General features: G+C 24.2%; 1 protein-coding gene across 1 annotated transcript; it reads left to right on the forward strand.

The window, feature by feature from the left end:
- The first annotated feature begins 1561 nt into the window (after nt 1–1561).
- LOC129612485 (cysteine-rich secretory protein 2-like) lies at nt 1562–10474 on the forward strand. Its single transcript, XM_055526101.1, has 7 exons — nt 1562–1646; nt 7076–7163; nt 7539–7675; nt 9523–9668; nt 9735–9853; nt 9962–10040; nt 10099–10474. Exons 1-7 carry the CDS (start codon nt 1641–1643, stop codon nt 10352–10354), a joined length of 831 nt encoding a protein of 276 aa, XP_055382076.1. The 5' UTR covers nt 1562–1640; the 3' UTR covers nt 10355–10474.
- The last annotated feature ends 5018 nt before the right edge of the window (nt 10475–15492 follow it).

A 15492-nucleotide genomic window follows, 5' to 3' on the forward strand; every position in this document is an offset into this window, starting at 1 on the left:
AACCATTAAGGGTTAATTAAAATGAAATAAATAAATATTTAGGTTAATGTTTATCGGTTTCTATTTTTTTCTAGTGTTCTATAAATATTATTTTATAGTTCGCGAATATTAAAATACGGTTAAAAACAATTTTAACCGTATGCAAATTTTATGTGAAATTTAAAATTTTTAATTAATGGAGGATCTTTTTTAATTTTGTAATTCAACTTCCAAAATTTAAAAAATATTCTTAAACTTCGAAGTTTTAATTCGAAATGATGAATAATAAATATTTAAGATTTTAAAATTTTAAAAGTATGTAGAAATTAATAATACGTTAGACGTATTTTGTCCGAAAATCATTTTTTTTTTCATTTGTCTTTCACGTTATTGTGTCTTAAAATTTAATGTTCAATTTTTGGCTTCCTATGTTTTTGATACTGTAAAATTTTCTAAATTTCGCAAAACAAGAAAACTGTAATGTAATACATGTAATGTTTTGATACTGTAAAATCGCAAAAATATCAAAAAATAATGATTAAATTTTTACCATAAAAGTTATAATTATTTATTTTAAACTGAGAAGGATTTTGCTTCGCTTCCTAATTTTACGTAATTGATATTTGTTCTTCGCCCGAATGTATGCAATATTTTTTTCCTTTCATATTTTCTATACCAATACAAATTCGGTAGATAGTTATTTATGAGGAAAACTTGTATGGGTTTTTAAAAGGTTAATTTCTGTTGTCTATTAGAATTGTATTTATGGATATATACTAAATAAATTGATAAAATCCTTTCAGTTCAGACATAATTTTTTTTGTAGAAATTGGGAATAAAAAGAAGCTGAGAGAGTAAATATCAGTAAGAGCACAGGTTTATCTAACAACGAGTAAATTATAAATTTTTCTTGTTTAATTTACTATAAAAATTTATTTTTTGTGTTTTTTTTTCTTTTTTTTTTGTGGAGAGAAAATTTATTTGGACGCGATATTGCTAGGTAACTAAAGCTATTTCAGATTTACAAAAGCATATTCATTACTGATGCGTGTTCCATTGTATTTTTTTTTACGAAATTTTATATCTGTTTTCATAATCTTCTTAAATAAACTAAGAAAGATTTTTGGTTCTCTTGAGAATTTTTTAATTGTTTTCAGTTTTATTTTGAAATTCAAATGAGAATGAAGTAAAAAATGTGATTTTTTCTTTATGAATTCACACCGAAAAGAAAATAATAATGTTTTTTTTTTAATTTAAGAATAATATTTTTTAATTCTGGTGCACTCAGATGTATGTTTTACAAAAAATGTTGTTTACATCATTTGAATTAAAAATAAAATTTGGAAATTTTAATAAAAAAATATTATTAAAAAATTAAATAAAGTGGATCTGTGATTTTAATCATTATTTAAATAGTGAAAATTAAAATTTGAATTGAAAAAGTAAAACAAATTAAATTTAATTGTTTAGTTATTGTTGACATTTAACAAATATAGTATTCTTACTATATGTAAATTTAAATATGTATATATGTGTAGCGTGTTGTGTTGTAGTGTAACTAAAATTTGTACCAGTAGCAATATTTTTAATGAAATTTACTTAATCATCGAATTATAAAAATTAACATTGTAAGATTTTTTCTATCAAGAATATCTTCAAATATGAAGGTGAGACTTTGTTTTCATTAAATGTTCTATTATAATTTAAGTAAAATTATTTTATAATTTAAAATGAAAATCTGATTGAAAAAATAATTTATTAAAAAATTGTTTACACAAAACGAAATTTTATTTGTTTATTTAAGGCATAGAAATTTTACCATTATTATCTAAACAATTATTTTAATTACATATTTCATAATCAGCTTAAATTTCAATTGCTATAATTATATGCATTTTTTCGAAAGTTCTTTTGGTATTGAAAAAATTGAGATACATATTTCTAAATTAAAAATTCTTCAACTTTAACTTGTCGTTTTATTTATTTCTTAAATTGATTGCACATTTAGTAGAACCAACTAAAATTTGAATTTATTAGAAAAACTTTTAGAAAATAAAAAGTTTTTATTTTTTTCATTAAAAAAAAAAAAACAAGTGAAATCTTATACATATTTTGAAATTTTAAGGATGAATCTTGCTTCATTTGCTACAAAAAAAAATGGCTGAGAATAGATATTGAAAAGATTTTTTTTCAAAACTAAACTGTAGTTGAATTAAAAGTTTGTAATAGAAAGTAATTTAGCGTATTCAATATCGCCTTTCGAAAAAAGTTATTAAGTTAAGCAAGTTAAGTATTATTTTTAAAAGCTTGAACAAATACATATTTAGTGATTAACAGTAATAAAAGAAATTTTCGAGCTGCATTTCTTTTCACGATCTCGAATATAATTTGATCTGTCGAATGCGAAACAAAGATTTTTCATAACATAAGTCAAAATTTCGTTTACTGCAATTAATAATTTTGATTTATAAATTTTTCAATTAAGCAGCATGTAATTGAGCTTGTAATTTTCTCTGTAACGCTTGTTAATAAAATAAATATTAATTGTTTATATACCTACATATATACATATGTAGGTATATATTGGTAAAGCTTTATCAATAAATTTTCTTAATTCAAAATTATAATGGAATAAGTGAAAGAAGTTTTATTCTATATATTATCCATCTATTTATGAATAGTGCGATTATTCATAATTGTTATATTAACAAATTGTTAAATCAACAACACTGACAATGACTTCTTTATAGCAAACTCTCAAAATTTAACAGGTTTACTACACTTTTAAGAATTCTTGTGATTAATTCTGTATGAAAACTTCTCGCTGAATTTCTAATGAAACTTTTAGATATATAAATTTTACATAATACATACTCCCACACTATTGTATATGGAACAGAATTTAGCTTAAATATATATTCTTATGTGTAAATGTATGTAGCATCGGTTTTATGTGCTTTTTTTCGGACAAACGACATTTTTTGACTTTTTGTATTAAACATGTTTTTTAGTATTTCTGGCAGTTGCGTTCCATAATTTCTTAAAATATTTGTTAATTTCATCTATTTTATCTAATCAATTTTTCTTGGTTCCTTTCTTCTATTTTACCAATTTGTTTAAATTCTTTTATGTCAATTAATTTTCAACGCGGAATAATTGAAAATTTAGTATTCTACTGTATTTCAATTTTGGAAAATTACACACGAATTCGGACAACTTCATTACTCGCGAAACCAGAGATTTCTGAGGCTAACGATTTAGTTAATGACAAAAAACGCTGTCTTTCAAAAATTTTTATAGTTAAATTTATATTTAACTCTGAAAATTTGGGAAGTGATAAAATTATATTTTTCTTTAATGGGATAAATTTCTTTTAAATCCACAAAATATTTTAATAGTAATTAAATTTTAAAGACAATTTCCTTAAGATCTCATATGTGGCGCTTATCCGGAATAGGTACTACATCCACAATATATGTATAAATATTTTATATCTATATATGCGTTAAACATACATATGTACATTTTATTTTTTTAAAAGTTTTAAATGTTAATAATTGTTATTCATTTCAAATAAAAAATGAAACATATGCGAAAAATTCAAAAATTTAACCAGAAAATTTACGATAATTATATTCCAAAAAAAAAAACGATAAAAAATTAAATAAATAAAATGAGAATATCACGCTTTTAACAAAAAAAAAAGAAAAATATTGAATCAATACCCAAGACATTGCATGCTTTGTATTCATATATGAGTCAATTATGTATGTACATACATATATGTATGCATATACAGATTTAGTGCCTTGTTTTTAACTACATACGTATGTATATGAAAAAATCAATATTATAAAAAAAATATTTATGATTTTATTTTGTTCTTTATTGAAATAAGTTGTCAAAATTTTTGCTTACTTTATGTATGTGAAAACACTCAATTTGAAGATGTACCATTGAATCGCACACCTTCAATATTGTATAATAATCGTATAAGCCATATGGACCGGCTAACAATTTTAATGTTAATGGTCATCCGAAAAAAAGTCAAAAAGAAAAAAAAAACATCACAAAATTTAGCAATAAAAATTTTGCAATTTGCGTTTTTTCACTTACTCTTGTGGGTGTCAAGGAAGCTTTTCGGTTTTTTTTAATGATATTGTATTATTCTTCTAAAAAAGAATGTCCGCTATAAAAATCAGATTAGTTGAAAATGAAAAATGAGAAAGTAGACAAACCGGCAACAAACAAATTAAATTATTTTATTAGCTTTAGTTAAACAGCTCTATTAAAATTTTATAAAATATATTTTTTTTTTAATAAGAACGAAGTAATTTATGGCGTTTGATACCCCAAGCTTTAGGATATACATATGTATGGACGGTTTCGTTAGCACATGGACGGAAAGGTTAACCTGTAGTAAATTTTTACGATTCTAATTCGAATATTTTTGGTAAAAAATCAAATCCGGCAAACCCATATTAAAATTAATCTGATCCGGAAGAGTTTTTCGTAAGAATTTTCTACCTTATATTTATTTATAATTTGTATTTTATGTTTAGAAATTCTTGTCAACTTTCAACATTAACTTACCAATTTATTATACAAAATAACATTGTAATAATACTGCATAAACCTACAAGGCGTAAATTGTGTATACAGTCAAAAACCAATAATTTTAAAATCTGTTATATATATTATAATAAGTGTAATATCTACATAAGTATATCCCACTGCAGATTCCTTAAAATGTTATTTTTAACCTATACCTACCAAAAACAAACTTTTTAAAAGTGATTATATAATTAAAAATATTTTTGCACACATCCATTTTTGTACAAAAAATACCGGCAGATACCGCATGGTAATACAAACGTTTTTGCAATGCAAAAAGAAATTTTCAGCAGTTTCTTAAGAGCATAAGGATAGAGCGGGTGCTTCAGCTTATATTTTAAAACTTTTTTTATTTATGGAACACGTGTTCGCCTTTTTGGCATTATAAACTTGGAAATAAATTTACAATATTTCAAATTACTAATGGTATTCGAATTATTATACACTTATTGTATATTTGTAGTTGTATGTATAAAAAATAATGTGAGCAAATATGTGTGTATATTGGTTTACAATTTTTTTCGGTATAACAAATAAGTAACGAGAAAATAAAAAACAGCAAGAATAACTCTTGCAATGTTTATTATTTATTAGATAGTCCCCAATTGGTATAAAATTTTTTTAATTTCAAAATAATTTGAAAGAATTTTTATTACTTTAATAAAACTTGATATGTTGATGCGGGTATTACATACTTTTTTTTAAATACAGTAAAATGTCTATAAATTTGATGTTTAAAGAATAAAATTATAAATTAGATCACTCGGCGTTTTCTGCCTTTCAATTAGCGAACTTTATGGAGATATTTAAATTTTTTTAAAAAATTTAGGTTTTTTCTTCAAAATTTCATATTTAAGCAGTTATTGCTGTTAAGTGGTAAGTTTGACATTATTGTTATATTTCATACAGCTAACTTTATTTGTTTTTGAAATATTTAAAACAATCTTGTTTTTTGAATTGTTTCAACTAAAATAAGAGTTGTACCTGGCAGCCAAGAAACAATTCTTAAGAGTTTCATGGTGTTTGCTTTTTCCTTTTTAAATCTCTAATCTCTATTCCAAAATTTCTAATCCAAAAGGAATTTTACGCTGAGCAGAAATATACATACATACCTATTCATACTGCAGCTAGCTCCTTCGATGTGGAATTGTCTTCGATATAGTTACAAATTTATGTGCTATGTCCACTACTCCATACTTATATGATTCCACTAAAGTGTAGGGTATAAAAAACGTTGGTCGTTAAAAACTAAAGAACGATATCAGAACACTTTACAGTTTCGTCAAAAGTGTAATATACAAAATACATAATTATGTTTATTGGAATTTTTATCGATAAAATTGTTGTAAAGTTAAAATCTCCACAATAACTTCTGCTTAATTCAGTTGAAAAAAAATCAATCCCCATTCTGTTTAAATAAAATTTTGGTCACATGTTATCTGATGGAATCTTGAAATTTAATATTAAATATGTTTTCTTTTTTGGTTTATTTTAGTTGATGTGCCAACTGAATCATTGATTTTTTAACTCGAAAAAAGAGAATTTTATTTTAAAGTATTGCTACCTGGGAATTAATAAAATATTCATTAAAATATTTTTTTCCTATTACTTTTCTTTATTTCATAAAGAAAAATAAAGTATTTTAAAAATATTTTTGGATCATCATAAGTGATGAAAAATTAGAGGAATTTGGATTTATATAAGAAGCATAAAATTTTTATTATAGAACTAACTCAAAAACTAATGTACGATAAGTACCTATTATAAATTTCCTAATATATTTTTAGGACAAGAGCGTTTACACATACGTTATTAAACTTTGGGTTTTTTTATTCAAATTTCGAGAATGGAAAGTACTTTGTTTAAAATATTGAGCCTATAAGTTTTTATACAATTGAACAAAAAAAAGTTTAATTGTTAATTTCTTAATTCTTTCTTAAACCGTAATAAAAATAGAGTTGCCAATAATATACATACCACATCGTATGATCATAATATAAATGGGTAATATGTTGACAGAATCAACCACACTACTTGTGTACATATATATAAATAATTAAAGTTGCTGTATGGTTAAACTTGAAATACATTCCATTCAAATTTTAAAAAAGGCAAATCATGAAAAAGTTATAAGCTTCCGCTAAAATATCGTTTTAATTTTATGTGACTTTAAAAGTTGTAAATATTGTAAATTATCTATAAAAAGTTAATGAAAGTCATTTTTATATGTATAAATAAATTTTAATTTTATTATAGATTTTTACAATTTACCATATAGGACATTGAACTACAAATTCAAATATGTACATATACATATATGTAACGTTTTACTCAAAGTGTTTTAAAACTTAATTATCTCAAGATTACTTAAAGAAACAATTATCAATATTTGATTTTAATGTTAAAAGAAGATAAAATAATTTTTTCCATATTATTATATACCAGTTTTAATCTTACAATTTATATATTTTCAATTTTTCAGCCATCACCTAGATTCTTAAAAATGTTCTGCATTGCCATAATTTTATTTAATTTAATTAATTTAACAGAAAATTGGCGAACTGATCGTAGTAAGTATGCACATATATATATATATAAATAAATTAAATAAACTAAATTATAAATCTAGATATTTTCAATATTAACTTAATAAGAAATGTCTACTCAATATTTTACGGTTTTCAACCATGTGTATCAAAAAACTTGTCCACAATGATTTATCCAAATCCAATAATAATAAATCAAAATTTGGACGAAATTCATTTGACAATAAAAAATAATAAATTACAAGATTATAGGAGTGCTTCCGAAATTTTTTTTATTTAATTTTATTTTTTGTTTTCATATATGAAAGCTTAGCACAAGTTTATTTTAATGTTATGTGAATTGTTTGTTATATTGGCATTTTTATTTCCAAATAATATATCGTATTTTATTACTTGCAGGACCCCGAGTATTTGGAGATAAAGTACCAGATCAAATGTTGTCACCAGATTTAAAAAATGTCCAACGAAAATTGGTTATATTGCATGACTATTTTCGAACAAAAGTTATACCACCCGCATCGAATATGTTAAATATGGTAAATATTTATTAATATTTTTTTTTATATTTTAAATAATAATTTTTTTTATTTATATATTATGTTTACTTATATATATATAAGTATTCTTTTATTTATATATTATATTTACTTATAATAGTAAGTTGTGTATTTAAAAATCATTAATTCCACCCATTTCATTTATTTATAATATTGGACGTACTGGCAGAAGAGATAGCCATGTTTAGAATTTTTAACCTTGATTTTTTAGTGTTTTTTTCTACCGCTGTTTGCTTTTTGATGGATTTTCAATTGATCGATTATCGTTTAAAAAATAATCAAGATTATTTCAAATCCATATGATTTTTTATATTAATAAAATTTATTTATTTAATATTAACGGCGTGTGGGATATAAAAAACTTATAAGAATATTAAATTCAGCTGGCAGAAACATGCATCCTCACCGATTGTAGGAATTTATTAAGGCAATTGGTTCGATCATATAGTTGATAATCAAAGACGTTGCTTGATTTAATTTGACAAATTGGCAAATCAATTCCTTAACGGAAACAAAAATTTGTGAACATGTGGCATTCTTACATGCGACGTTAACTGAAATTTTGACGGCTTTTACCTATTCGGAAACAAAAACAAAAATAAATATGTATGTATTACGGCTTCCGAAGAACTTTAAATTCCAGATATAAACTACAACATAAAGAGTTTTTTCAAGAAGTGTGACTTCTAAAACCTTAAAGCGATCATTTTAAAATCTGAAAGTTATTAATAAGTTATTAAAATACTACCGACGTTATTCATAAAGCCCTTTTAGCAAAATTATATATTAAAAATTTTATATGAAAATTTGCATATAATGCATATCGTATAAAATACACAGGCATATTATCGAATAAAGAGTTTTTTAGAAATTAAAATTTAAAATTTTAGTGTGTCGTCAATAGTACAGACTATAAATGAAATCCTTTCACCGATGCAAGCCCACCACTAATGTGTCTTGGGGAATTCGGTTTTTTACCTTAGAGGAGACGCAGATGTGTCAAAAAAAATCAGTATTAATTTTTTATTTTATATGTGTTCAATATAAAATTTCAAATTTTTTGTATATACTTATATAGTTCAAGAGTAACCTGAAAAGTCATTAAATGACAGCATGAACTCTATCGATTTGAAATAATAAGATTTAATATTTTACCTAAAAAATAAAATCGCCCTTGGATATTATTTGGGATTTATGTTTTTGTCATAATACGGTAGGCAATATTTCATTAGTAAAGAACCATTTTAACTATAATTTTTAAATTTAAAGTAGTTTTAATTATTTTTAAAAGAAAATCTTTGAAAATTTCATTTCATTGAAAATTAGTAAAAATTTAATTAATTTTTTTTCCAAATCAAAACTTTTACAAAGCAATAGTGGGTGTAAAATTTTATTTCGTATCGTTTTTTGTTTTAATTATTTCACTTTTATTCTTTGATATTTTTGATTGTTCAAGTTATTAATAAGTGACAAAATTTTATGGTAAATTCGAACACCTTGCTATTCAAAACATCATGTCAAAATACTTTATTAGTGCTAAAAAAAATTTTTCCGAAAATAGTAATTATTGCCATAAAATTAGGCATTACATTTTGATTTGGAATGATCGTAAAACTGAATTTGTATTTTCTACTTGTTCTAGGTATTCTTGTAATCTTAATGATTAAATTAAAAAGACATAAATCCGTCTAATTAAATATTTACTAGGTAGATTAAGTAATTAAATGTATATTGAGTTTATATTTTTGGAATGAGAAAAGTTTATATAATAAAAAAATAATCGAATATTCTTTTCTGTTTTATGTAAATTTAATTATTATAATCAGAAATGGCATAATGGAGCAGCCAAAACGGCACAAAAATGGGCGACAGCATGTAAATTTTTGATTCATGATAGTATAAAAGGACGGCATCAAAAAAATTTTGGAACATGTGGACAGAATATATTTGTATCTACACATAAAGTACCATGGTATGAAAATAAAAAATGAATGATTTATTTCTTAATATGTATGCAATAATTTTTCTATGAATTAAGGATGTTTGTTATGAAATCATGGTTTATCGAAAGAAAAAATTTTACATTTGGTAGCCCAAATAACAGTTTGGGCGAAATCGGACACTACACGCAAATGGTATGGGCAACAAGTCATAAAGGTAATATTTGTCTTTTTTATCTGTTAGATTCATTTTTTGAAATAAATTTAGATATTAAATAAAATAATTTTAAAATAAATAAATTCGAAATTATTAATTCTTAAATAGTTGGATGTGGATTAGCAAAATGTAAGAATGGACCGAATGGTAGAACATTTTATAATTATGTCTGCAATTATTGCCCAACGTAAGTTAATTTGGATTTATGCTTCGATTTGTATTTTAATATTGTTTTTTCATTTTAGTGGAAATTATTTAGATAAATTCTGGTTTCCATATAAAATTGGTAGACCATGTGCATCATGCCGTAATCACTGCCATAAAAATGGAAAATTATGTACAAATAGCTGTCAAACTGTTGATTTATGGTCAAATTGTGGTGAATTATTTAAAACATTCCGTAGTTGGTTATGCCATACGGCAACAGCAGAAGGTTTAGACAGACGAAAGAAATGTGCTGCAACATGTGGCTGCAAAGGCAAAATATATGATGGAATGTAGAGACTATTATATTTTCGGAAATTATTTATTTAATTAAACATTTTTAATGTATACATGTATTCCGCAAGCATATATATATACATATACATATGTATAATTTTACATATGAAAAACTGAAGATAGTGGTCTCTCTGTCTATTTATAAAAAATTGTGGAAAATTACTTTTCTTTTTCATATACCGAAGAAATGAAATTTTCTTTGTGATTAGTATTTAAATATTTGAAAAGCATTAAAGTTTTAGATTTCTTAACAAATTATTTGTATACCTAGTCTAAAAGCAAAATTAGAAATAAAAAAATTTTATGTTAGAATTTAACTAAAGGTTATTTAATGTGTAAATTTTATTTTATATGGTTTCGCTTGATTTACACTTAATATATATGTACATAATATTTACACATTTATATGTACCTATGTATGTTTTTGATAATTATTTTTGGTTCATTTTTATAAAGTATTAAACGTTGTGTTTCTTTTGCAATTTTTTTAAATTTAGAACTTTTGCTAATTAAAAACAATATCAAATATAAGAGTAAAAACCTAATTAATTGTTATATAATCAAAAGCAAATATAAATTTTAACTAAATTTTATTGTAAAACGATAAATTGACATTTTTTTAGGTTTGGATTTTTCTCTTTCCCTTATAGAAAATCTAGAATTTCAGTTAATATTATAATAACGTGATGATCTTATAATTTAAAAAAAAATTCTTCGAAATATTGAACCACGGCTGGTAAATACTCTACAATAATTGTACTTTTTTGCGTGCACTATATATACTTCGAAAGTGCAATAGGGAGTTGAAGTACAAGAAATATTTGAGATTTAAGTAGCTCAATATTTTTTTCTTTGAAATGCGAAATATTATTAACTTATTATATATAGCAAGTCTAAAATACTGTAATTTTATTTTTGATAATAAATAAATTTAATCATAGGTAGGCATTTAAACAATATTATGAACTTATAATAAATTTATTTTTTTAAGGTTTTGAGTTGTATTAACCTTGGGTAATAAAGGAATTTTTTCTTTTTAATTTTTAGGAAGAAAATATACAATCCCTTTAGAAAAATACAAAAAGTATAATTCAGGATTTTATTTTTAGTATAATTAATTTTAACTTAATTTTAATTCGATTTAACGCTAATTGAAAAATGTATGGAAAATTAATTTTTCGCATGTTTTTAAATACATTTAACACAGTTTACTGAAAAAAACTATGAGAGATAGAGGAAAATGTTATATGGGTTAACTTTTACATCTCATCGTAGCGCATCGAAAAAACCAAAAAAAAAATAGTAACAAAAATTTTCGAGAAATTTCGAGTTTTGTAAAAAAAATAAAAACTCTGAATTTGAAGAGTTGTATCACGAAAACTATGGCTCAAATCAAATTAACTGCAAGACCAAAAATAAAGAACAATTCTATGTGTATAGTTCCGAATTTTTAAGCACTTATTTACATACAGGAAAAGTAAGGTACCTTTTTTTGCAACAGTATGTAGTTTAAAAACGAGTTGTACTCCCTTCCTCCACTCATACAATCTTTGGAAAATTGATCAAAGAATCATTCCTGAAATTATTTGCCACCTTTTGCGAAACATCCCGTATGCACAAATACCAAAATAAAACAAAAAAAGTGAAACAAACAGAAGTAAAAAATTGTTCAGGAATGAGAAAGGAAAGAGAGCGGTAGTAACAAAATAGACTAGAAATATACTTTAGTTTCGCCAATGTGTGATATTCTGCAATTGATTTTTTAAGTAGAAATTTATGTTGTTGGTACATCTTAGTTTTTAAGATTAAGCTTAATGAAGAAAAAAGCAAAATTATTCAAACAATGTAAATACAAACAAATTTAAATTTAAATATTTGCAAAAAAATTTGTCTACCAAAACATAGTTTGAATATTGATAGATTATTTTGTATTTTGCTGCAATGATTATCAAAAACTAAGAATTGTGACTATTCAATTAATTCCCTCCATTAAAATACTAAAATGGAGAATAATTTTTCTTATTAAAAATTAATTTATTCTGCATTTACAAAGAATTAGAAAAATTGAAAGATGATGGAATATTTTACTAGAGTATATATACATACTTATATATTCAGGGTGATTTACCAATAAGCTAGGAGTTGTATGCCAATAGGTGGAAGGTCGAAAATGAGTAAGAATTTTGTTCGGAACATAGTGTTAAATCGCCACCGTTTCTGAGCTACAGGGATTTTAAGAAAATTTTGCGAAATTACTTGTTGGTGAATCACCCTGTATAATATACCTTCAATTCTTATACGTATAGCAATTATGTGAAAAATATTTCCACTCTTATTGGGTTCCAATGATATAAATTCATTAATAATTACGAGAATATTAAAAATTAAAATTTTTTATTACAAGATATTTTCGGTTTTCATATTATACAAGTTACCATGCAATGTTTTTTGCATGGTTTGAATCTATTCGTTAAAAGTTTCACTACAAGATAGTTAATTGGAATGGTTTTCAGAAATAATGAATTTATACATGCAAATACATATTTAATGATTCTATAATTATACATACAATAATAATGTATAATATAATTTCGATGTTGGGTAAAATCTTAATAAACTTTAAACATTTGTTTACAAAATTTTGTTTTTTTTCTTTATAATTGTGTAAAAGTAAATAAATAACATTGGCTTTTGATAATCCGTTAGAAGTCTTTAATACCAAATACAACAAAATTTTCCGAAATCAGAAATTCCATAACAGTTACATACACATACTTACGTACATGTGTAAGTCGTTTTACACTTGGGCACAGTCTCGTTTCTGCATATAAATATTGGAAAAGTGCAATGACATATAACTTAATTTACAGTTAGATAAATGTTTTAAATTTGAATTTAAAACATTTCTTATTTGTGATAAAAATTTTTTCGTATTTTTCTAATTTTGTAAGAAATTCATTTTTACCACTTTTTCACGAAATTGGAAAAAATGTACTTAAAATTGTTTTCACTTGTCCACGCACGCGTATATCTACAAAACCTATAAAATAATATAAATAGTATAAAATAACTTGAAAAGAAAAATGAATGATTCAAGTAGAAATATTTTTATAACTGTTCATTAGAAAAATGTAAATGTTCTGTTTCCATGCAGCTCTTTGACCATCCATTTCAATTGTAGATTTTCTAAACAATTTGGCTTTGTTTATGAAATGTGTTATGTTTCAATATAACCTGTATTATAAGGGAGCTATAATAAAAATTTATACAATTTCGATTAAATTTAGTGAGAATGATAAAGAAATTAGTTTATGCATATAGTTTCAGTACTTCAATAAATTAAGAGGTAAATTCAAATGGCTGTTAAAGCTTTTCACTCCGGTAATACTCAAAAGAAATATTAAATTATTTTTATTCACTATTTAATGTTTTTTAATTTTTATACAATACAGTTCTTATGGCGTAAGATTTAGAACATTAAATTTGAGATATTTTAAGTGATGTAAGTATTGACCTCAAATTCTGTCATCAAACGAACTCTTAATTTTATGTATAAGAACATATCTATAAACTGTAACTTAACACGTATGTATACACTGCTTTGACTTGAAATACTGCCAACAAGTCCAAACCATTCCGGATTTGCTGGGAGTATTTCCTGAATTCAATGCTGTTTTGTAAAATTCTATTTTATATGAAAGTTTTTGTGATTTTTACGATATTGAATTTCCATATCTCTATTAATTTGACCTTTCTATTAGAGATTTGAGGTTTCTATTAGAGATTTGAGGTTTCTATTAGAGATTTGAAGAATAAATGTGAGTAATTAGTTTGTATAGGTATGTATTTGTAATAAGCGATTAAATACACCTGCTAATATTTTTTGAGTGATATGCAACCTTATACATACAGAGCAAGAAACATATATGATATAATATGTATCAGTTAACAAGAATAAAACAGTTATTCTTGTCTAACACACATTACATTTTGTTTTAAATTTTAACAAATTGAAGATTATTTGGGCTACATGGCAATGCAACGTTATTTATACTACGTATCACTGTATGCATATAATTTTATAGACTATCTTTGGAATATTTTGATTGTATTTTTATGTAATTTTTATTTTGTTTTGCGCTCTTCACCGTTCGATGATTTTTTAACAAAATGTGGGGAAGACGATTGCCAAACTATTTAAATTAAATTTTTTGTGATAAAAAAAATATCTGCAGGTAAATTGTGTAGTATAACGAAATTTAATAACAGACAAGTGAATATTTTTAAATTTTTCATGTTTACCTTTTTGAGTTATTCTAGAGAAAAAATATTAGGGAATAAAAAGTAAAGACGATCAATTTCAATATTAAGAAACGATTAAAAGCGTATTAAGGTCTTTAACACTATCTAAACTTTGGATTTTCAAACTCCCATATAATAGATCGGTAAATCTTCTCACGCGGTATTGTGATTTTTAAAATGTATTGAAAGAGTTGTTGCTGATAATATGATGAATTAAAATAAAAGTACGTAGTTTAAATAAATTATATATTAAATAAATTAGATAATTTATTTTTCCTATTAAATTTAAATTAAATAATTAAAAATTAAACAAAAAATATTTGTAAAAAGAATAAATAAATGTTATTGGGGGCCTTTTTATACCCTGCGAAGTCGTGAAGGGTATATTAACTTTCGTATGGAGTTTGTAACTACTTGAAGGAGTCATCTGCGGTTTGGATATATATATATATTCTTGCTCAGCGTAAAATTCTGCTTTGATTTAGACATGTCCGTCCGTCCGTCCGATCGCACGATAACTCAAAAACGAAAAATGTAATCGACACCAAACTTTCACAAGTTGTTTCTTTTGTGCCAAGGACGAACCCTATTGTTATTGGACCAATTAGGACAACGGGTTCGGCTAGTTGCCATACAACTCAAAGAGTTTATTTTAATTATTTCAAAAACTAATAAAGATACGAATATAAAATTTTGTATACATGCGTCCAATTATATTCTACATATGTTCTAAAAATTTTAATGAGATAGCTGCATCGGTTCGGGTGGCTGCCATACAACTCCAAAAGCAAATTTTTTATATTCGCCAAAATAATAAAGTCAGATTCATGAAACCT

The sequence above is a fragment of the Condylostylus longicornis genome, unplaced genomic scaffold (genome assembly GCF_029603195.1).
Source record: "Condylostylus longicornis isolate FDR11 unplaced genomic scaffold, ASM2960319v2 ptg000072l, whole genome shotgun sequence".
In the NCBI taxonomy this organism is placed as follows: domain Eukaryota; kingdom Metazoa; phylum Arthropoda; class Insecta; order Diptera; family Dolichopodidae; genus Condylostylus; species Condylostylus longicornis.